The sequence below is a fragment of the Eptatretus burgeri genome, chromosome 2 (genome assembly GCF_056783735.1).
Source record: "Eptatretus burgeri isolate ZD-2024b chromosome 2, Ebu_testis_v1, whole genome shotgun sequence".
In the NCBI taxonomy this organism is placed as follows: Eukaryota; Metazoa; Chordata; class Myxini; order Myxiniformes; family Myxinidae; genus Eptatretus; species Eptatretus burgeri.
The window spans coordinates 46,119,126-46,144,256 of NC_140962.1; the positions used below are offsets into that span (position 1 = coordinate 46,119,126).

Here is a 25,131-nt window from a genome sequence, read left to right on the forward strand (position 1 = left end):
GACCACACTGAAAAGTCACACTACAAAACTCTCATATATAAAATCTATTCCTCGGTTGAGAAAGCAAAGCAAAGCAAAAGCAAGAAACAAATGGGAAAGTGGGCTTCCCCCCCCCCCCCAGGGGAAGTTTGGCAAGCCAACATCTTTCTCACGGTTTGGGCCGGTTCGGGCTTCGAGTGCTGGCACATATTCATAAACAGCAGCAAATCCTTTGTAGTTTTCCTGCCTTTGTAGTTTCTCTGCACTGGAATTAATAAACAGCCTCCCAGACTGCTCGGACAAGGACATCGGCTGGCTTGCTTGTAATACATTTTAAAGCAAAGACAAAAGGCTTGGAAACACAATTTGAAGCAGCCAGGACAATGGTTTGAATCCAGACACCTGATTAATGCAATTGCCAAATGTTTAAATGAGTCAAATGTTTAAATATAGACCATATGTGGCCAATCAATAGTCGCACCTGGCATTCATACCTGACAATATTGTATGATACACACATGATATTGTATGATACACACATATTGCATGACAATAGTAGTATATGATAGTACATGATAATGCCCCGGTTGGAATAGGTGTACCGTATCCCTGTGTCATAAGAGGCGACCAGGGTTGCATCAGGAAGGGCATCCAGCATAAAACCTGTGCCAAATCATTATGCGGATCATAAAACGAATTTCCATACCGGATCGGTCGAGGCCCGGGTTACCAACGACGGCCACCGGTACTGTTGGTCAGCAGGGTACCGGTGGAAATTGTTTGACTGCTGGGCGAAGGAGGAGAAGGGGAAGGCGTGTCCAGAGGCAGTGGGAGAGGAGGAAGGGTAGAAGTGTGCACGTGAGAGTTGGAACTTTGAATGTTGGGACTATGACTGGCAAAGGGTGGGAGTTGGCTGATATGATGGAGAGAAGAAAGGGAGACATACTGTGTGTACAAGAGACCAAGTGGATGGGGAGTAAGGCTTGGAGCATTGGAGGTGGTTTCAAACTGTTCTACCATGTTGTGGATGGGAGGAGAAATGGTGTCGGGGTTATCCTGAAGGAGGATTATGTCAAGAGGGTATTGGAGGTAAGGAGAGTGTCGGAACGAGTGATTTGTGTGAAGTTGGAAATTGAAGGGGTGATGATGAATGTCATCAGTGCATATGCCCCGCAAGTGGGGTGTGAGATGGAGTATAAACAAGATTTCTGGAGTGAGTTAAATGAAGTGGTGGAGAGTGTATCCAAGGAAGAAAGAGTGGGGTCATTCCGTGCCAACTCACCTAAATTTCAAAAACCTACCCAGGTCACCTCCTCAGATTTTGCTGGAAAAAAATTCTTAAATGCAGATCTATATGGCTCTACCCACCATGTAAAAGATTGGATTTCAATTCCTCATAGTTTAAAAAATATCGATCTCGAGAGACCTTTGAAATTTTGCCCTAAAAATTCCAAATGTGAAAACGCATTTTTTTTCAACTTCAGGGGCTTATAATTTTATAATGGACTCCTCCAGAAAGTTAATATTGCAAATATTTACTTATTGGCATCCAAATCTTTCAATTATGGCATCAGATAACCTCTGGGATGCATATTTCTCACTCTTTCGAAAGCTAAAAATTGCTTTTGGGCCAAAACGAGCAAAAATAAGGTGAAACTTTAGTAGCCCTCCTGAAAATATGGAACAACGTCGTCCATTAGCCAGGTGAAAAGTGGGTATCAAGCGACTGAATACATGCCATTGTGATTTTTGGGTAGCTTGACATCTCAGATGTCAGAAAATGTCAAGCGGACGTTTCATTTCAGTCGCTTCATACCCCTACGGCGTCCATTTTCAAAGATGGCCGCCATTCCCTCCGACGAAACTGGGAAAGATAACTAAAATGTAATAACTCATCATTGGAATGGATTAAAACCTTTTATTTGGGATCATTTTGCTCGAAGTTACATGCAAATTCCTCTCATGTGAAATAAAAGTGGTTTCTGCAAGTCGTTTTCTGTAAAAAAAATGACAAATATATCTGAAAAATGAGGTATTTTGGCCAAGTTTTCGTGAAACATTCTTGAAAATACTTACAACGACCCAGGAATTGAAAGCTTGACAAAAAGTCCACTTTAGTGTGAAGTTAGCATCTATCTTGATTCTAGAAAGTTGGTTATAATGCTTCAGGAAGGCCTGTGGCAATAAACAGCCTTCTCAAATCACTAATCACCATCATCGTCACTGTCATCTACGTCTTGCGTGAAATCATCTTCATCCTCATCCTCTTTCCAATTTGCACACTCCTTTAACTCGCAAGCCGGTGTGCACAATAAACCATTGTCTTTGCATGAACATGTGCCTTTCTTGCACGCTTGGGAGCAATCACAAGACAACAAAGACAGGACAACATCTGGTGCAGGTCGGATGGTAAGCTATTGGATTGCTACATCCCCTTCAGTGACGGTCCAACCATGTTCATCAGTTGGCTTTGGAACATCCGGCTTGTTCTCCAGACTTCTCCATTTGGAAGCCTGATAAGTAGCCCTTCTCGTGTGCTGATACAACGCATCCCGACAAGGTGGCAATTGTCCTGTTGTCACTTCACCCCGTTTGGGCCTGAACAGTTCATATCTGAGTGCATTGACTTCTTTGATCTCTGTATTTGATGAATACATTTTGCATGTGTATGCCTGAACAAGAGCAAATGTTTCATCACTGAGCTCCCAGTCTTTACCAATGTCAGAGAACACTCTCCGACAGCTTTCATCTTTCCGAATATTGTTCAACGACTTTACTTTTCCTTGTCCTGCAAATGCACTGACTATCGCAGCCCGTCCAGGAATGCAGTCCGATCAGAGCATTACACACATCCTTTCCAAGAATTGTTCCGAGGCGGTTGATATCAATAATGCGAATTTTGTTCTTTTTTTCCTCATCTCAGCAATACCCTTGTTCCCAATTCAAGATGAAATCCAAGAAGGAGTACTAGGACATCAGTGTGCTCTGATATAACCATCACTTTCGAAAAAGAAGAAGCAGCATGTCTGCAGTGCAGAATCAGGCTAGTATCAGCTTCTTCCTGACTACACTCAAGTTCGGAAACCTCCTCTACCCGGTCACTTTCCATCCGTACACATTTTTCGCCTGATGTGACGAAAAGTTCTGTGTCTCAGAGTTTGTTTTGGCATGATGGATCCTTCAAACGACTTGACAAGTATTCAATGAAATTATTCTTCCTCTCCCCACTTGACAACAACCTTTTCCAATTTTTTATCCTGTGGCCCGCCCGGATCTCTTTGAAGACTATGCCTTCAGCAGAGCCTCGGATCATCCGCTCCGCATTTTTTAATCGAACTATCCTTGTAATTATCAAACACAACATCAATTCTGCTGCTTCCCTTCCCCTCGTTGAGTACATCGTTCAAGATCCTCTGTGACATTTCAGCAAATGTGTGATTGCTCCCATTCATTTTCTGAACTAAATCCATGCCATCAATTATCGTGGCCGTTCGATCTGATGGTGGGTCAACCTTCGCTGCCTCTTTCTCAATATGATTCCCAAGCCTGGCTTTGTCGGTCTTTTTTAATGTGCCATCCCCATGAGCCAATTACCATGGTTTTTGTCCTAGAGGATACGAAAGAACGTCTCATATCCAGCTTTCTGTTTTCAGAAATAAGGATCATTTTACCAAAGAGCCAGTTGTTTGCTTTCAGGACTACCTCTTTGTCTCGTGTTTTCACAGTTGTTACTTTCTGGAGGTCAGCAAATGTTTTCAGCTTCAGTCTCTTTATAGGTTCATAGAAACCTTCTCCACTTTCCAATTTCAAAGTAAACCACATAAACGCCTCCTCCCCCTTCTCCTGTGCACTGAGCAAGTCCTTGCAGACATCAGGTGGAGCGATGAGCCCAGTAGAAATGCTCACCAGATCGGAATATCCCTCGTCCAATGGATTCATCCAGTTACTCTCTAGCATTTGCTGCACAGCCTTTATGTCCACTTCATCTTTACTGATGCGAGATCTTTGCAGATTCTGATGTCCTGAGAAACTTTGGATGAAAATTAGTTCCCTGAGTTGACGTAAGGCTTCTGCCCTATGCTCTGCAGTGAGGTAGTACCGAGACACGGTCCCATGCTTCATGATAAACCCTCTGGTTCCACCTGAAGTTTGTGTGTCTTTATTTACAGTTTCCTCAAGGATTTGGTCTTCAGCAATTTTCCCGAATGGGTTTCCACTGCTGCGCTGAACAGAAAACCCCCCATTGAGAAAATGTTGGTGAAGATCAGGGCAAACAGAATTGAGCATCATCATCTGATCATAGTGAACTGGAAGATAGCACGAGTAATTGGTTTTGTCCATTGCAAAACACCATGGAATCATCTTCCGAATACATGCTCGGTGAAGATACCAATCGCCTTCACGATCGGCTCTGATCAGACCAAGTAATATTTCCACCAGATCAATGTAAGTCATCCAGAATGCGGAAACAGGACCTCTATCATTACGCAGAACACCCAAGTATACCTCAAAAAGATGAAGTATCCTTTGGCAAGACATTTCTTGCTCAAGTGATTCAAGTGTAACAGAGCACATATTTTCGTGGCGATCAGCCACACATCGAAAGGTTTCATCAAGCGTGTGCAGATCATCATGGTGGCTGTTGTCTAACCACTCTAAAAACCCTGACCAAACCTGTCGCATCATCCCTTCATAAACGATTTTATGAAGACGCACAGCTCGGTTGTATTGCTGACCCAATAAGACTTTCTCAATTGACCCTTCTGCTATTCTCCCCGATTCAACATCTAGATCACACATTCCAGCAGTTCCAAACAGCTTTCCAATTATGCCCAGTAAATTGCAGATGACATGAAAATTTCTCATCATCAAGACAATACGTTCGAATTTCAACTGGTGTTTCCAAGCTATCTCTGTAGCTTTGGCATACAAAGCTTGGTCCATTACCACACATATTTTGTCAAGTTCTAATGACTGGCAAATGGACACTGATTTGCGCAGAATCTCTTGCACAGTTGAAAGATCTGAAGGTGGGGCATTGATTGTTGGCAGGTAACTAATGGTGTCCTTGGATACTGAAACATTGTCCCTTGTCTGGATATTGAATCCAGTCCATGATGGTATGATCTGGTTGTGAATATCATGCATCCGCACAAGAAGCCAAATGTAATTTCGCTGGTGAGCACTTGTGGATGCATCTATGAATGGCATTGACAAAGTTGGGGTGTTTAGTGGGGGTGGAACCATTCTCTGGCCTGCTACATACAATGGCAGACAATCACCAACTGTCTCAATTGTTCTTCTTTTCTCCTGCTTAAAAACGATTGGCTCATCTTGCCTCTGCGGAGCACAGGTTGAAGACACAGGCTGCATCACAATACCGTTAACACGATGTGTTGTTCCTTCTCCGCTCAGTGTTTCTTCCCTCCTGTCAATGTTGTCAAAGGCTAAAACAGTTGGGACACCAGGATGAATTTCTTTGGGAATGCCACCATCACCTCGACTAACTTCTCAATGCATAATGCTGTGTCAATTTCTTCGAGTCGGGTATAGGAACAACAGTGACCAAGCCTATTGAGGGTCCTGATGACTTCCACATTACCTGTCAATGTTTTCACAACATAAGCTAACAGGACATGCTTAGGTGTGACAACCTGCGCATTTGTGACATCATTCAAGATATCTTGCGCAAATGACCATGACAGCCGAGAGATTCGGTCAGACGCGTCACGCTGTGTACCCCCCAGGAGCACCTTCAAAAATGTCATAAGACACTCTGGCAATTCAATGTATGATTTGTCCAGTTCTTCGGGGTGCGGAGGCCACATTTGGTTCTTGTATGCTACCCTTGATGCTATCCCTGAGTATGATTGCAACATTTTCAATCAACTGGACACAGTCTTGTCCTTGGTTGTACAGCTGAATTCACTTTTCTAAACGGATAACTTCAGATGCAATGTCATCGGTTATAAGGTTATGTGGTCTAAGAAACACTCTGTGATCTGTTTCAAAAAAGTTCAAGGTGTCACCGAATTCAGCCTCAAGATTTCTGCGTAAATTCTTTTTTGTGGACGCTCTAATTTCAACACCCTGTTCAATGAAAAACAATTCCAATTTTGCTGTGATTTCTACCAGGGAAACCAGGCGAGGATTGAACAATATGTTACAACGCACATACGAATACAACTTCTCCAGTGCGACTCCCGCAGCGTTGGCATAGCCATCGTCGCCCGCTGCAGACTGCGATGCGGTCTTTGGTGCCGTTGATTGGTCTCGTTTTGAGTTGACTGTGTAACGCCTATAGCAGGTGGCATGGTAGTGCCCTTCAGCAGCAACAATGTCACGGGATGTGAGGGCAATGATTCTCTCATCACATCTCCTAATAGCGGCATCACGTACCGTTTCATCAGCCCTTAGTTCTGAGGACTGAATGAGCGGTTCCCTTGTGTGGGAACCTTGAATGTACTTTGTCTTTTTCTCGCAGAAGATGCATACTTCTGGATAGACACGTGATTTGTCCGCAGCATCTGTGGACTGGCGTGAAGACCTCCGCTGAACAGAACTCGGCTCACTACTCAAGTTACCGAGATCACCCTGAATTTTTCTCAGATTTTTAACATGCGTTAGTCTGTCTGCATTTCTTATGATAACGGATATCCGGTGCGGATGGAGGATTGGCATCAGCAATCCTCAAAATAGGTTCAATATGTCTTATCTTAGCAATTTCAGAGTCTTTGCCAAGACGCAATGTCTTTAAGTTTAACAAGTTCATCCACAAAACATTCTTCCTCACATATTGCACATTTGGCTTTTTCGACTCTTGGGCGCTTCGTTTTCCTGCGGTCTTCCTCAGAATCGGTCATGACGTATGGCTCTGTCTTCTCTTTGAAATTTTCAAAATGGGACCTGAAAAGATAGAACATCAACTGAATTATAGGCCACAATGTGTTCCACAGTAGTTGGTTAATCGCTTCCTTTTTAACTTCGAAAATGGTACACCAGCCGGATTGAAAACCCCAAATTGCAAACATCTGAAAAAGGGATTTCCCCTTGCAGTTTTTAATGAAGAATGGAATCATAGGCAAGTGAGTGATGGGACTGCGCTCCCCTTACTCCAGGCTCTAAGCATTTGCATCTACAAGAGCAGCACCATGTATGTATGTATGTATATCATGTTGTGTACTTCTATAGGACCACTGCTACATTGTGAGTGTGCACTTCTCTAGGCCTCTATATGGTAATGGATGGGGGGTTGATGAGTAAAAGATGATACTAACTTGTGAAAAACTTTGGGATCATGTAATGAACATAACAGATAGATAAATGAGAATCTTCTCCCTTATCCCAGTGAAGGAAATGTACAGTTATGTCAAACAATTCGTTTTTCTGTGTTTCCACATGGTGGCAGCACAGTGAATTAAGAAGTACAGGGGGTCCCAGAAAGAACTCTGAATTTTCAAAACAGACAATAGGAAATCCATGGTTCTTCTTGTAACTAACTGATGACTACTTTTATACCTGTGGGATTATTCTTTGTCATTTTCTGACTCTGAGTACGCATGCAATTACTTATTCAAAGGCTATTAAAAAAAACGTATTTGCGGGATATTTTCGGTCTTAAAGGGTTAAAGCAAATTTAGAAAAATGTGCAAACCTTGTTAAAAGTGAATATTTTGAAGTAAAATACCAATCTGAGTAAACTTTTGATACATGGGGAGTGGACTTCATTATGAACTGCGACTACCCCTACCCCAAATTCAGTCAATACACAGAAATGAATTTCCAAAATATATCCATTTTCAGTGGGATAATGGCCTCACATGGGTTATACTACACATTCTATAGATTCAGAAGAACCATATTGACTCAACCAAAGTAAAATTATCACCAGAACAATAGTTTTAACGATGCAGTGAGGGAAGTTCTCTGCATATTTTGATGAAATGTGACAAAATAGTCGCAATTTTCACATACAAAGTTCAATGCCGAGCTCAGAAACGCAGAAAACTAAACAATCCACATATCATAAGATTCAGCAGGTTCTAACAAACAAAATGAGCACTCAAAAGTCTGTCTACCTTAACCCAAAGTTGACTAATTGTACTCGAAACTTGCTTGTATGGATTTCAAAAATATGGCGGCCATCTTTAAAAATGGCCACCGTTAGGGGTATGAAGCAACTGATCTGAAAGGTCCGCTCAACTTTTTTGAATACTTGAGACATTAGGCCACCCAAAAATCACAACGGCGTTTATTCAGTCTCTTGATACCAAAACCTCAAAATCGGCCACCTGGCTCATGGACTATTAGAATTTTTTCCTCATAACACAGTGATTATAGGGTCATTATCTCTCCATAGATACATTTTTGTTGGGATAATACAGTTAGGTGATGAATTATAAAAGTTTTACCATAAGCCCTTGCCTCCGAGGGCTCTAAAATGGACCAATTTTGTCCCCTGGTTTGACCATGTGGCTCGGGGTTTAGGATCTTAATTTTTTTCTAAAGATTGCCTCATATAAGATGTGTCTACTGACCGAATAATTTTATCTAAGGCCCATGGCTTCATATTTAAATTAATTTTTTTTTACATGCACGTTTTTTTTAATTATTCATTTTTTTCATATTCATGAGCTTATAAATCTGAAACTGAACACTCCAGCAAAGTGATACTGCAGATATTTATAAACTGGCATATGAAATTTAAGGATCTGTTATCAGAATGCCTGATAAATGCATACATTTCTATCTGAAGGAAGTTGAAAATGCCACTTTGACCAAAAATGGTGAATATGCAGGGGGCATTAACTGAGGTTATGTAACAACTTAGATTATTCTTCTCATAAATTAAGAATTATAAGTACATTTTTTATTCAAAAATAAATTCTTGTAATGATAATCCAAACATATGCTTGGGTTTTAATTTTAAAAACATGTCCTGCAGTTCTCTATTTGAAGTCATTAGTTATGACATACACCACAAGATGGAGTAATGTGATGGGATTGGAGCAACTGTGAAGCGCCTTGTTGCAAGGGCAAGTTTGCTGGTCACTCGACAGAATCAGATTCTGACAGCTGAAGAGATGTTCCAGTGGGCAGAGAAGAATATAGGAGGGATCAAATTCTTTGTGACATCACAAGAAATCCAACAAAATGCAATGGAGTATGACAGTAGTAGATTAATGGAGTTTCTAGTGCAGTCATTCAAATGAATGGAGGAAAAGGGGGAAAAACTCTGATTTAAGGTTAAAAAGCTCGAAACAGGATTCTGATTTTCTCCCCATTTTCCCCTCTCCCATGGAAATGAATGGTGGGGGGGGGGAACTCTCTTATTTAACCCCTAAACCCCTAAATAGGAGACTGGGATAATACAAATGAATTGAAAAAACTCTCTGTCTCAAGACTCAAAAGCTCAAACCAGGAGTTTAATCTCTGCCCCCTTCCCCTCCTCCACCCTACAACCCCCCCCCCAATGTTAAATTGGGACTAACTTCAGGGACTGACCTAAATTGGGATTATAATTAAGATCTCTGTCTCATTGAGACACTGATTAAAACAACATTTCTCTTATATTATCACTCCATTGAAAGAGTGAGCCAATGAATATTTGTCCATGTTTTACTTCAGGTAATAAATTATTATCATTATTGAGTTCAATCAAATCAGCAGACCAGATATAATCAACTTACTTGGAATAAACCTTCCTTCTATGAAACTTTGTAAATATTGTTTTATGTAATTCATCAGCTAATTGTTCTTCAGTCTTAATGACATCATTAGAGCCTATAAGTTTTTTGAATTTCAAAGCCTAAGTTTCAGTTTAGTCCTGATCATATTCTACATGATGAAACTATCAACTTTTTCTCTCATGGTTGGATTTTGTATCAGAGACAAATTATACAACATTTCTCTCTCAGCTTCATGCTTTTCTTCCAAAGTTGTGGTATTCCCATAATCAATATCGTGCCTCATGCACACTTCATCAACCCTATTGATGGGTTCACTCCATGGTTTAGGATTGTCTGCCTCATCAAACTTTTATCCAAGTTTGTGCCTGGACCACAGAAAGAATACCCTGGGAGATGTAATTCCCCTGGTATTCCAGTGGTTGTAAATTTACTTCCTGATAAAAACTTTTGTATATCTCCTCCACTTTTGTGTTTGGAGATAAATTGACTCTTTTTTTAAACCACACACGAACATATACCTTTTTGTATAACCCTATTATTTTTACTTTTAAAATATGAGATATTTTTAGTGTGAGTTTTCTTTTTACATTTGACACAATAACTCACTGATTTATGAGAAAAATTCCGACAGCGTGCAAAAACCTTTTTAGTTTGCAACATGCACATTTGAATCTTAACTTTTAAACCATTAAGAATCCTCAGAAATGTCTTCACTCTCTCCTCCATTTATTTAAGAAAATAATGAAAAACTTTAATTAACGTCAATATCTTTCCCTTGAAAACGATGTCAATTGTCTTGTCGAAAATATTTCTAATAGACTTGTCAATTCTTTGTTTTCCTCCTCGGTACATTGAGATTTATTTATTTTCTGTAATACACCCAATCTTTTTTTAATCTCACTGGTTTCCATATTTTCATATTTATTTATTCTCTCTTTCCTCCCTCTCCTCCTTCTCTCTCTTTTCTCTTTCCTCCTTCTCTCTCTTCTCTCTCTCCTTCTCTCTCTTCTCCCTTTCCTCTATCTTCTCCTTTTCCTCCTCTTCCCTCTCTTCTTCTGTTTCAGTTTCTTCAACTCCTTCCTCGTCCCTTACTATCCTTGAATCACTTCCACCCCATAGAATATCATACATATATTCATCAGGATTTCTTGTTATTCCTCGAACCAAAATAATTCTTTTACAACAGGAAGCCAATAAAATTTCTTCTGAATTTCTCAGAGCCTAACGTTTTCTTAACTTTATAATTTTTTCATTATTTCACATTTTAATTAAATCAAAAGTTGTCGGTTTAACAACATCAGTATAAAGCCAATCTTTTATTGAAAATGCATCATTCTTATGTTGTAGAACATATTTATTAAAATACCGAATACCCTTTTCTTGAAGGTTTGCTTGGACACAGAAATGATAATTTTCTTGAAGCCTTCTTGCTGTCATTTATGTATTAGAAATATATGACAGAATAATATTATGACACGAAATACCTCCCCATCTTCCCATAGTTAAATCATTTTGTATTTCCTTACTTATTATCTATAATACTGTTTTTTTCTGTTTTCATGATATAAACTCGGGCAAAACCATTATTATATTTACCCTTATTAAATTATTTTATTTGTTGTTTACTAATCGTGGCTCCACAAAACTCATTCTCCAACCAAGTGGATAATATTCTTCCTTACGAGACTGATTTAATTGTTCCAGGTCTTCTAGGTCAATTTTAAATGACCAATTATACCCTAAATCATTCATATCATACCCCCATAGTTCGATTCTCATAAAACGATACGCCCTTCTTTATAAAAAAAAATTATTTTAATTGGAACTGTGAATTCGGTATGACCTGGAGATAAAATAAACACTTCTGTATCTTTGGAATACACGGCCGTTTTATTTCAGGATATATATTGTGATAAATCACTTAATCTCACCAAGTCATTCGCGTCAGTCGGGCTTGGATAATTTATTAATTTATAAGCATTTTTCATATTAATATTTTTTGTTATACTATATTTCTGTCGTTCAGCCTGTGCCTTTGTGTAATAATTTGATAAATCAATATCCAGTTCTTGGGATACACCAAAGATAGAACCATCTTTACGAACATGAGTCATTTATATTAGATGAAAAATAATGTCCTAAAATTTTTTTATTTTTGTTGAGTTGAAATAACACATTTCGACATAATTGACCACAACACTTGGAATTTAATTTTTGGACTTGAAATGTTTGATTAACACCATTCTGTAAGAATTTTATGACTTCAACAGGTGGTGGAAGATCAAAACTATCAAAATAATATTTGTCTTGACTATTAAAAATACAAACCCAATGAGAACCGTTCCCATTATTATCTTCGAAGTCCATAATAATATTCTTTGTATGTTTAGGCACATTTGTTAATTCATCTCTCATACAAATAACCACATTATGAATTTTTAATTTCTTACAATATTTGACAAGTTGTAAATTTGATGTTGTATTCTTTCCAAATTATTTAAAGCACTCATCAATGCTCATTTATTTATAAGAAATATATAATCCATAACCCTTTTAGTTAATTTTACACCTGCTTGTGTGATAGAAGAAAGCATATCTCCAACTAACAATCTCGCTTTATCAGGCAGACCTTCATGTTTTTCAGCAAAATCTACATTTACACCACTTCCACTAGTTTGTTTCTCCAACTCTTTGTTACGTCTTTCCAATTATTTTTGAGCCCGGAGTTGAGCCTTCCTTTCGTTGGAAGCTTTCACCGCTGTTGAAATACCACCCGTCAATGCTCCAACTGCACTTAAACCAGCAAATAAAGGAATTAGAAATGGGAGAATTCCTCCACTCGTCTCTCTTCTTGAATATTTTTTCAACATTGGTTTTGACATTTTAATTTTAAGTGAGCCAGTATCGTTCAAGATTTTAACCTGTTCTCTTGTGAGCAAAACATCAATTCTTGCTGCTCCTTTTCTCTGAATTGTATTAACGTTAAAAATACAAGGCTTTTCATTTTGAACACAAGATGATAGTTTATGAAGATTGATTTGATGAACATATACCCCAGTTGGTACTTTGCCACTCATTTATTTAACAAAAAAATATGTGAGACTAATCATAACACCATGATCTGTATTAATCTGTAATTGTTTCTTCCAAAAATAAACAATATGCATGAACTTCTTCACTCTCTCCTCTTTCAATGTATAGGGAAGTGTCCACTCGATTAGACTTTATAGTTTCCTTTTGAGCACTCAGGTCAAACGCATAGTTTGTCTACAAACTTTTAAATGCTGTCATATCCAAAATAGGTTCTTTATTTCCATTACTTTCACACACCTTTTGGTAAGACTTGCATGCTTCAGCAGAATCATTTTTTCCCCAATTAATTTCCAATCTATCTCGTAGATAAAATGTTCCATCTGGAGAAACACGAAGTTGTTTCACCTTAGCATTATCACTCAATGCATTATTCTTATCAAAAGCAGTATCACCATGTGGTTTTGAAAAAACTGATCCACAGATATTGTGGCTTTCCTTCCAGAACACCCAAATTATACGTGCAAGTGGTTTGATTCAGTTTTTTTTTTTTTTTTTTTTTTTTTTTTTGTATACCTTGGTCGAGGCTCGTATGAGAGCTAACACACAACTCACAGCAAGGAGGCATGAGACAAGAGGGGCGGGAGTGGAAGGGACAAAACATTGGGGAACAGACACAGGTGAACTGTGGAAGGGAGAGGGATGGGGATGGGACGGGGAACATGGCGAGGGGAAGATGGACATTAAAGGGACTTTCAGGAAGGAAAGCAGGAGAATTGAAGGAAGTGGGCTTGGGTGGATTATCGGGGGTAGAAAAGATCGAGGATTTGGATGGGGGAAGATAAGAGGTGGTGGTGAACAGCTGTTTTGAAAGCCTGGAGGGAAGAATGGGAAAGAATAGAGTGAGGAAGTTTATTCCAAAGGCGGGAAAAAAGAGGAATGAAAGAGTGAAGATGAGCAGTGATTCGTGATTTTGGTAGTTTTACCAGAAGGGGGTTGTTTGCAGACCTTGAGCGCCCTGTGGAAATGTGGTTGGGACAAATCACAGAGAGAGCAGGGGGGGCAAGGCTGGAGAGGAGTCGGTAGAAGACAGAAAGACCACCGACCAACCTGCGGTGATTGAGTGAGAGGCCCAAAGACTCAGCTTCATTGCGGGAGATGCCAATGATCTTAAATGCCCTGGTTTCGACAGCGTGAAGTCGAGAAAGGTGGGAGGCAGGAGCACCAGCCCAGAGGGGAGAGCAGTACTCCATCAGGCTACGGACAAAAGCTTTGTAAGTGGTCAGGAGCTCAAGAGGGCCGAGGAAGGACTTTGCACGACGGAGGATTCCCAGTCGGCGACTGGCTTTTGAGGCAAGGTTGGAAATGTGACTTTCCCAGGAAAGGTCATGGCAGATAGTGAGACCCAGAAGCTTGAAAGAAAAGACTTCTTCCAGAGGATTGTTGAGAAAGTGGATGGGGGGTTTTGGAAACGGTCCTTTCGAAGAGACATAGTGAGAGTGTGAGATTTGTCTGGATTGAAAGACATGTTCCACGTGTTGGACCAGTTTGTGATTTTATCCAGATCTGCAGTGAGCGAAGAAGCTGCTGCTTGCCGGTCTGAGGGATGACAGATGGTACGGCAGAGGGTGGAGTCATCGGCAAAGAGAAATAGAGGATTTTCCAGAGAGTCCGAGAGATCATTGATGAAAACCAGAAAAGAACAGGGCCCAGAACGCTACCTTGAGGAACTCCAGCCTGCACAGGAAGAGGGGATGAAAGAACTCCATTTAGGGCCACACGTTGACTGCGACAGGAGAGGAAGTCTGCGAGCCATGAGTGGAGATGGCCTTGAATACCATGGGAAGAGAGTTTGGTGAGTAGGGCAGGGTGCCAGACTGTGTCAAAAGCACGTGATATGTCCAGGGATACGGCTCGGATTTCCTGTCTGGCATTGAGGACCTCCATCCATTGATGGGAGAGCAGTAGCAGCATATCTAGGGTAGAGTGACCTGGTCTGAAACCAAATTGATGATTGGAAATCAAGCCATTGGAGAAGAGGAAGGATTTCATGTCTGAAGCGATGATGGATTCCATAACCTTGCTGATGATTGGGAGAAGGCTGATTGGTCTATAGTTACAGGGATCTGTTTTTGCACCTTTTTATGCAGGGCAGTGATGTTAGCAGATTTCCAAGCAGATGGCAGATGACCTTGGGAAAATGAGAGGGTGAATAGAACAGAGAGAGGGTGAGCAAGAGCAGAAGAGCAGGCTTTGAGGACACGTGGGCTGATGCCGTCTGGACCGGTTGCAGAATCTGACTCGAGGTTTGAAAGCAAGCTCTCCACCTTGTCAGGAGAAAAGGATACAGAGTCCAGGGACAGTTGGGTGCGACTGGGTAAAGTGGGTAGAGATAGTGATGGGTTTGGGACACAAGATTTAGCTGCAAACACCGAGTTTAGACATTCAGCTTTATCACGTGTGGAATCAGCAGTGCGGCCATTTGAGGTAAGGGAGGGGATGGAGGGGGAACATACACCAGAAACAGATTTGATTAAACGCCACCAGGATTTTGAGGAGGGAGAGAGGTTTGAGAGTTCAGACTTGAGATGAGAAAGATGTTGTTTTCTGGCTCTCCTGAGGGTAGCTACACACTTGTTCCGAGCTTTGTGGAAAGAACTGAGATTGCCCTCAGTTGGGTTTGCTTTCCATGAGGCAAAGGCAAGTTGTTTCAGGACAACTGCCTCGCCACAAGCTTCAGTAAACCAAGGGCGGGAGGAAGGGTAAGACAGCTGAACACGAGAGGGGATAAATCTGTGCATGAGGGAGAGCAAGTTTCTTTGAAAGAATTCCCAGGATGAGTTGATGTTTGAGAAAGTAGTGATAGGAGACCAGTCTGTAAGTTTGATGGCTGCTCGGAGACCCTGCCAGTCGGCTTGAGTGAAATGCCAGACTCGACGGCGGTGAGGTGGTTCTCTGATAACAGCCAGAGAGATGTCCACTTTAACAAGGACGTGGTCAGAAGAACCAATTGGAGCGAAGGAAGAGCAGCAGATATTGTCAGGGAAATTTGTCAAAATCAGATCCAGAAGAGATGGAGTACCATTGGTTGAGATCCGGGTCGGGAAGTTGACCGATTGAGTCAGTCCCAATGAGTCACAGAAAGCTTTTGCTGATGTCCCATGGCAGGTGAGAGAGGTACCCACACCTAGCCAACTGGCGTGATGACAATTGAAGTCGCCACATAAGAGGAAGAGAGAGTTTGGATGAGAAGATAGAAGATGGTCCATGTTTTCGGAGAGTGAGGTGTAGATGGAGTCATCACTGTTCGGTGGACGGTACAGTACACATATAAACATGAGGTGGGAGTGGAGGGGAAGCCGAAGCCAGAGGTATTCCTGGGGGTGTGGGGGAGTGAGAGCAGTGCAGGGAGAGTGAGGAATAGAGTCTTTGATGAAGAGAGCAACACCTCCACCAGGACGAGGCTCAGGTCTGTCATACCGTAAGAGGGAGTAACCAGGGAGAGATACTTGGGAGTCAGACACGTCTTGGGAGAGGAAAGTTTCTGTTAGGCAGATAATGTCTGGTTTGTCAGTGGCAACCTGCATGGAAAGATCTGAAAGGTTTGAGCGAAGGCCCCGGATATTTGAGGTCCACACTTTTAATGAAGAGGTAGGGGAGGAGGCTTTGGGTGCAGGAGGTGGAGGGGCGGGGGAGGGTAGGACGAGGGACGAGGGGGAGGTAAGGAGGGTTGCTGAAGGAGTGTGGGGTATTGCAGAATAGCGAGGGGAGGGGGCCGAATGAGGAGGAGAAAAGGCTCTGTGGTGCTGGGAGAGAGGGGGACAAGAGACAAGGAAGATGGCAGTTGAGTATTTGAGGAGGTGGAGTGAAGAGATGGAGGTGAGAGGGCAGTGGAGGGAGGCAGGTTGGTGGATGAGAGGGGGGCAACTTAGAGAAGGAAGAGTGAGGGGGATGAAAGGTGGGAGAAAGGTGAGGGGGAATTTTTGAAAGAGGTGAGAGGGAGGCTTGGAGGGAGAAGAGTGGGATGGTTGCTTTGAGAGTGAGAGTGAGGGGTGAGGGGGTGAGTTGGCACTGAAGTTGGAAAAAAAGAATGTTTGATGGAAAGCGAGCATCCATGGCAAACTGTGGTTTTTAAAAGTTTTAGGTCAGAGATGCGATTTAACACAATTCTTGATGGATGCAATGAAGGCGAATTCAGAGCATGGAGAGAAGAAGCGCTGTAATAGTTGGATTTTTTAGGCAAGGAATGAAGGAGAGGTCGAAATGAAAGCAGTCTGTTGAAATAGCAGAAGAGTAGTGCATTGTGAAACAGTAAAGAGTACCACATGTGTGAGAGAGGAAGATGAAGCATCATAAGATCGTTTTTGTTGTTAATATTAATGTATGAGAGAGTTCAACAGATTAGGTCATGGAAATGTAAAAAAAAAAAAAAAAGAAATTGAGGAAGACGAGGAGGAAGTTAAGAGGAAGAAGAAGTAGCAGAATCGGGAGAAGGTGAGCGTGTTGTTGTTGTTGTTGTTGTTGTTGTTGTTGTTGTTGTTGGGTATATTTTTTTTTTTTTTTTTTTTTTTTTTTTTTTTGAGATAAGAAAGAGATTAGTTGGGAGAATGGGGGATGTTTGGAAAGTGGGGAGGATGAAAATTGAAGGTAATGGGGAGGATAGAAATTGAAGGTAATGGGGAGAAAAAACAAACAAACAAAAAAAAAAACGATCGAACACCAAGTGGAACCGGTAGGCCTCAAGCCTAGGACTAGGCCTCAAACACCAGGTAAGAACGTCGACATAAATACTCACAAAATAGCACGATTTTTGAAACAAAACCGAACTAGGAACACACATTAACATCTAGGTGAGAAAATTAAACAGTTAAAACGGGACAAATAACAACCGGAACTTAACTTTGAGAATGTCAGCAGGGAGCCCCGAAGGAGACCTCTTGCCGCTCAAAACCGGAACCGGAAGTCAACCGGAAGTTTAACGTGTTGACATATTCTTTTAAGGTATGATACATTGAGTGGTTTCTTTGAGTTAAGTCTTCTTTTCAACATCTCTTCTGTTTTAAGATTAGGAGTATATTCACTCATACACCAACTCATTTCATCAATTACAAATTTATTCTGAGCACCAAAAGCACGAGCAACACTAAAAAGTAATCTATTTTCATCATCATTCCTTTGTAGTTGATATCTAATTTTAAGACCATACAGAACTTTATCATGATCACAAAATCCAAATATACTTTTAAGAGGAACTGCCACAGTAAAACTATTAACTGCTTTTGCATCATCATTATACATTCCTTTCCTTTGACTATATCCAGGGTATGTGTTTGTTCCCGTTGACATATCAGGAATAAAACCTTCGACAGCCCCCTTTCCCATTCTATCACAGAATGTATATCGTGTAAATTTCATCATTTCAGATACAGCAGAGACATAATCAACCGCTTCAACTTCTTGTGTCCCAATGTATAAACGAACACTATCAAACATTTTCCAGAAGAAATCATTTACGAGTGCAGCGTTTCTGTTACTCCCAGCCTTAGTGAATTTAAATTTACACAACAAGAAACTTTTGGATATATTCAAATAAGTTTGTTGATTATTTATTTCAAAACTTTTTGTACCATTTGCATTCAAGTCTGTTCCAGTTATTGCATTTACCTTGAAGTAATCTTATTTTTTAGTGGAGTTTGAGATGATAATGGTATCATCCAAATCATTGATGCTATCAATTGCTTCCAGACTTGTATTTATTTCGGAAAAAAGATGTTAAAACTTTTGAAACCCTGACCCAAGTATTTGAATTATTTTCTGTCGTTCTTGGGTAGACAACTGAGTTTTGCCTTTTTTAATTTCTTTTATTGCTTGTAATTTCTGAGATTCCTTTTGGGCATCTTTTCCTCTTTATAGCACCTGCTACATTTCCCACAGCAGAAGCAGTTGAACCAATTCGGTCTTTATGTTTAAGAATAGTTGAACTGAAACCCATGAGAGTATCAATTATCCCATCTCCTCTAAATTGATATCCGACACCCCTTTGTCTCTTAGGTTTATAGTATCCTCTACCAAGATACATACCTTCACCCTTGTAGTATAGGGAAAGGAACATCCCATCCCCTGTAATTATTTTATATTTTCCCAACTCGTGTTTCCTCACAATAACCATCGTATTTATTTATTGGAAAACTTCACGTAGGTGAATTCTGATGGATATAACTTCTCCATTAAAATAAATCATACGATTATCTTGGTCGGTTATCCTAAAATTTACTCTGTATATGCTTTTTCCTGACACAGGGAGATAAACCAGATTTTTGGGTTCCATATTGAATTTATAACCAATTGGGGTTGAGTATGCGCTGAATGAAAATATTGTATTTGTTCTTCTTCCATCATTATAAGCACCATCAATCAAATCACAGTGAATTAATACCGAATTTATTCCTGAGGATATTTGAATGACATTATCACTGTAAAACGTCCCATTAGTTTCAATCTTTTTTGAGGAGAAACCCAATAACTCACTAAATGAATTATTTATCAATTGTTAAATCAACCTTATAGTTATTTATAAGTTTAATCGTTGATTTTGAAGTATGTTTTTGAATATCTATAACAATATTTTTTGGTTCATCACCCTGTTCTTTCATAAGACGAACAATATTTGAGAAATCTCATATGCTCCGGGTGAAACTGTTATCGTTTTGTATCCACTTCCCGGATTATAACTAAACTTGTTATTTTTCTCGTTTATCTTAAATAAGGTATTTTAAGTTTCCATGGACAATAAAGATGCCTCATATTCTTTTGTTGTGTGAAGTTGTAGTGGGCATGGGAATGAAGATGTGTGGTCGTTTGTTGTGAAATTGAAACTAAGGATTGTGCTTCTCATCTTATTTAATATGAGATAAAATGTCTTTATATTGGTATTTATTAATTATGTTCATGTTCATCAACTGGTTTAAAATGGCTGATGCTTCATTAAAACAATTGTTATTTCCAGCCTTCTTACTACCTAACAACAATAATAGTCGATTAACTAATTGTGATGGGTCATTTGGAAGAAAACTATCACCTGAACCAAGGATACTTAAAGCCTGAATACTGTGTTTCTCCTTCTCATTCTTCCTACTTTTACCAGAAAGACTAACCCTATAATTAACACAGTCCAGCAGATCAATATACACTCTCTCATCATTATTTTTCATATCAATGGTTTATCAATATACTTTGATTCATCCCTCACAGTTGAACCTTGTCTTCCATTTTTTCTGAGAAGAAACATTAATCTCAGAGTAAGTTTAACAGGAGGTTGAGCAGAACTCAAGAACCTTAATTCATCATTAAATATCAATACCTTTTCTTGAACAAGATGAAATATTGCTGGTTGTTCTGTTGGAATGAGTCCTGCTTTGGTTTTTGATTCCACTGAATATTCATTAATTTGAAGAGCATTCACAATATAATCAGGGGGTTGATTAATCTCTTCCAGTTGTTGAAATAATCCTTCATCATCATATTCTAATTCTCCTATATGCTATTATTCTTCCTCCATCATTTGACTGAAATCTTTTAACATTTGAAGTTTTTGAGGAGTATATTATATTGTGGGAACTGTGGAAACATCAACAAAAATTTCTTGGGAAGTTTTTAAAAGTGGTTTAAAAAATTTATCTTGTTTTCTTTCAAATGCTTCTTCACCCATTAGTTTCTGTCTGCGTTTCTTCTTTTTGTCTTCCTGTTGTTTTACAACTTTTGAAACCAACTATTGATGTTCCTTAAATCTTCTTGCTCTTTCTTTCGCATCCATTTATTTATTGGAAAATATCATTTAATGAATTGTAAAGATCAACAGGGAAATTTTCCTTTTCTTCATCATCCAAGTAGATGTGTTCAAAGAAATCCTTTTCTTTAAATATTTCATCAAATTCTTTATTAACATTAATATGAGTTGTAATTTCTTCTTCAATAATACTTGTATCTCTGCTTTTCATACGTTTGCGTTGAGTTTCTTGATCAACATCAAAACCGAATGATAAAATCTTAACCCCATTCAGATGTTTAATAATTTGTCTCATTCCTTCTGGATTAGTTTCTAATATCCCAAGACCACCAGATTTTAGTTTCTTTAACTCACCCTTACAATGTGAATATTTTGTTGTACCAAGAGAAACCTCCTCAACTTTTTGGCCTTCATTCCTCAGTTGCATATGTTCCTCCACTGAAATGAAGTGATAATCTTCACCTTTTACTTCGCCAGGTCTTATTGCTCTCGTTGTTGTTTATACAAGGTGTATCACGAGGTGTTTTTAAAGTAAATTTACAATATTCTCATTTGTACTATAAAAGAACCTTGATTTATGAAAGTTTTTTTTCCAGATGCTGATTTACCCACAAGATTTATAATATTAGTTGTCATTTATATATGTAATTGTTTATGAAACAAAAAATATATCCCTTAATATCTCATCTTGTTTCACAACAATATATTTATATTTTTCAGTCATGTGCTTCATATAATCCCCAAATTCCTTTTTACTACATAATGTAGAACAATTATCTCTCCAAAAATTGTTTATATCTATTGAATTTAACTTGAATAAAATAAAAGTATTAGCATTGTTTCTGGTGGAACGACGAGGAAGTTGAAAGTATGATTGATTAAGATAAATACAATTACAAGAAGAATGTCTCCCTCTTGTGTAGTGGCTGTCCATTACCGTTTGGTTTCTCTCATTAACACAATCATCAAATATAACGAGGTTCTTTTTTTGATTTATCCAAATCTTGGGGAGAAGGTATGTCATCCGTATTATCACTAAGAATACAAGTTATCGGTTTTGATTTCTTTTTATATCTCTGTGTATCACAAAATAGTTGTATTATATCTGGTTGATACTCTGGTTGAAAACTCGACTTTGTGAAAATTATTAAATTATCATAATCTAAAAAGTTGGGAGTCAGGAGCATCTTCAATCGTAAGCAGGTTTTTCCACATCCGCTTGAACCAACCATGAGGCATCTTAATGAATTTGGAAGATTTTTATGATTGTTAAATTTTATCTTATTTTCCCAAATGGGTAAAAAACCATTCATTTATATATTTGGAAAACAGGTTATTGAATTTATTATTGGCTTTTTTAGAAACTTTATATTTTATCCTACGCTCGGGTTTCATTTCAAGATAATTCATTATTTTATTTATACAATATCTTGTGTTTATATTTCCCTGAAAATGACAATCGTGAATAATATATAACAACAATCCTTTGAACATTTCTCTTATGCATTCAGTTTCTTCCCTTGCAAGGAAAGGTGTGTTATCACCCTCATACTTTACATTCATTTCTCTCATCAATCTTGTAAAGTAATTCATTTTTGGTGTAAATCTAAAATAATTATTTTCCTTTTTATATTTTTTATTTTCGTTAATTAGAAGATAATCACAGAATATGCATTGTTTATAGGCTTTTGACTCTGTGTTTAATCCCACTCTATCACATGCAGGACAATTCTCAAATTTGTCATATGGAGAATCAGAGAATTCAAGAGGCTGAAAATCTGGCATATTTATAAAGTGAAACTTTACTTCAACTGAAATTCATCTTCGGCACTTTCACAATCATCTATAAAACTACTTTCATAACTATCGTTTGAACACAAACTCTCAGTATCATAACTGTCGTTTGAACACAAACTCTCGGTATCATAATCAATCTCATAATCTTCAAAATTTTCAGTTGAATATTGATTCATATTTAATTCGTAGAAAAAAACATTACCATCGATATTTATCGAATTTTTTTCATTAACTGATTCAACTACTACATTTTTTATATTAAAGGTAATTAAAAAAAAAAATTACCCCCGTGCGGGAGTGACGGTATATATATATATATATATATATATATATATATATATATATATATATATATATATATATATATATATATATATATATATATATGTACATATATATGTACATATATATACATATATACACACATATAGATATATATATATATATATATATATATATATATATATATATATATATATATATATATATATATATATATATATATATATATATATATATATACACACATACCACAAGCGGAAAACCAGAGATGTCACTTTTTATAAATTTCAGGGTTATTGTACCTGCCAATAGTTGGCAACATGACGTTTCCTCTCACAATATAACTTTAACAAATAACCAGGGTGTCACATATTTATATGGTCGCCATGCAATGAAAAAAGAAGTGTTGTCAAAGCTGAACAAGTAGAAACCCAGAGTTGTCAGTACTTTACTCCTGGTTATCTCCCTTTCATTCATGTTAACTGTTCCACCATAATTTTCAGAGTTGAGAAACTAAAAAAATGAAAGGTTGTAAAACTATCACAGCATAAACTCTTAGCACTACAATAGCCTATTTGGTTATATCATGGGCTCGGTAGTTGGTGCATATCGTGGTTCAAGCCTGGTCAAACCTTTATTGTGAATTTTATGGGACCCACGCCGTGGCTTAATGGTTAGCGCATCTGCGTACCCATCCTCATTCGATGTACCCACCGCCAAATCAACCTGCTTAGGTATATGAGGGAGTCACATGAGGTGACTTCGGCTATCGCAGGGGTGGTTTATCCTTGGTTTCCTCCCAGTTTTCCATCATATTAAGTCGTACGGAGTAAGAAATGGAGAATCCGTCGTCATATAAGCAAAATACCCTTGAACATGGTGTTGAACACCAATCAAACAAAAAAAAACAATGACCGTTTAATGTTGAAAAAAAAATCTGTGATCACCAAAGTCATGTAAGGTATGCTAATAACCAACAAGCATGAATTTGCTACACATCCTGGGTTAAAATTGCATGGCAATTATTAAACAAGGGAATAACCAGTGATGTTAGTTTGCAACATTGATTCGTTCTTTGCTCTTAAATTAAATAACACAGAAGCTTGGCAAATGCTACATGCTTAATTTGATCGGCCAATGATCACTCTTCCTTTTACTGGAAAAGAAATCTATATGACAGTTATTAAACATTCCACCAAAGTCTTGAAACTTTGTTTTTCAGTTTCTTCAAAATTGACTTATCCTGACATCTCTGGTTTTCCCCTTGTGGTCTTCATATGTATATCTATGTATGTATATTTTCCTCGACTGGTCAAAAGTTTTAGAATACCCCCATTTTTCAGTTTTTACTGAAATTTAAGCAGTTCAAGCCCAGTTAATAACCTGAAATGATACAAAGCTCAGCGGTAAACTGCCAGAGGTTAAGAAAAAAAGTTTCGGTCTCCAAAAACTGAAAAATAATGTAAATTTCAGAGTTGTTAAAAAAGCCCCTTTTCAGGAAACAAGTAATGGGTTAGTAACTGCAGCTGTTCTGCAGCAATGGAACTCAATTCAGCCTTGAAAGTTGATGCAAACAATTCCTGCAGGTGTCCTAGCTTTTGTTGATTAGTTGCAAACCCTCTGTCTGTACAAAAGCAGTGTTGGAACAGATTATGTTGCTACACACTCTGAAGCATTATTTGGACTATATTGCTGTCATAATGGCGAGAAAAAGACAATCAACAAAGGACGACAGACAGACCATTATAACCATTCAAAGTGTCGGTCTTTCCTTTGGAGAAATTGCAAAGAAAGCCAAGGTGTTCGTGAGTACAGTTTCCTTCACCATCAAAAGGCACTTGGAAACTCGAGGAAACTCTGACAGAAAGAGGTCTGGCAGACCCAAAGCCACAACACATTCAGAAGACAAGTTTCTGAGAGTCAACAGCTTGCATGATTGGCGGCTCACAGGTCAGCAGCTTCAAGCACAGCTCAGCACTGGTTGAAGTAAGGAAGTCTCAGTTTCAACTGTGTGGAGAACACTTCGAGCTGCAGGTTTGACAGGTCGAGTGGCAGTAAGATAGCCATTGCTGCGACGGCAAAATAAGAAAAAGAGGCTTGCCTGGGCCATGAAGCACCGCCAGTTGACTACTGAAAACTGGAAGAAAGTTTTATGGACCAATGAATCAAAATTTGAAATCTTCGGTTCAACACACAGGGTTTTTGTACGCCATCGAGTAGGCGAAAGGATGGATTCTCAGTGTGACACCAACTATCAAACATGGAGGAGGAAGCGTGATTATCTGGGACTTTTTTGCTGGATCCAGAGTCGGCGACTTGCACAGAGTGATTGGCACCCTGAACCAAAAGTGCTACCACAGCATTTTTCAGCACCATGCAATCCCCTCTGGTCTGTGCCTAGTTGGTCAGGGGTTCATCCTTCAGCAAGATAATGACCCAAACCATACCTCCAGGCTTTGTCAGAACTACCTTCGAAGAAAAGAACAAGATGGTAGGCTTCAAATCATGGAATGGTCAGCACAGTCTCCAGACTTAAACCCCATCGAGCTGGTTTGAGATGAACTGGAC

At 38.9% G+C, this 25,131-nt stretch overlaps 1 protein-coding gene across 2 annotated transcripts in view; it reads right to left on the reverse strand.

Annotated features, from left to right (window-relative positions):
* Window positions 1-1,877: 1,877 nt before the first annotated feature.
* LOC147031969 (uncharacterized) overlaps window positions 1,878-25,131 on the reverse strand; it is a 500,872-nt gene continuing 477,618 nt past the window's right edge. For both annotated transcript variants that reach the window (XM_085853550.1, XM_085853555.1), the window contains exon 11: window positions 1,878-6,885. In XM_085853550.1, coding sequence (XP_085709676.1) covers window positions 6,874-6,885 — 12 coding nt within the window. In that variant the 3' untranslated portion in view covers window positions 1,878-6,873. The remainder of the gene's footprint in view (window positions 6,886-25,131) is intronic.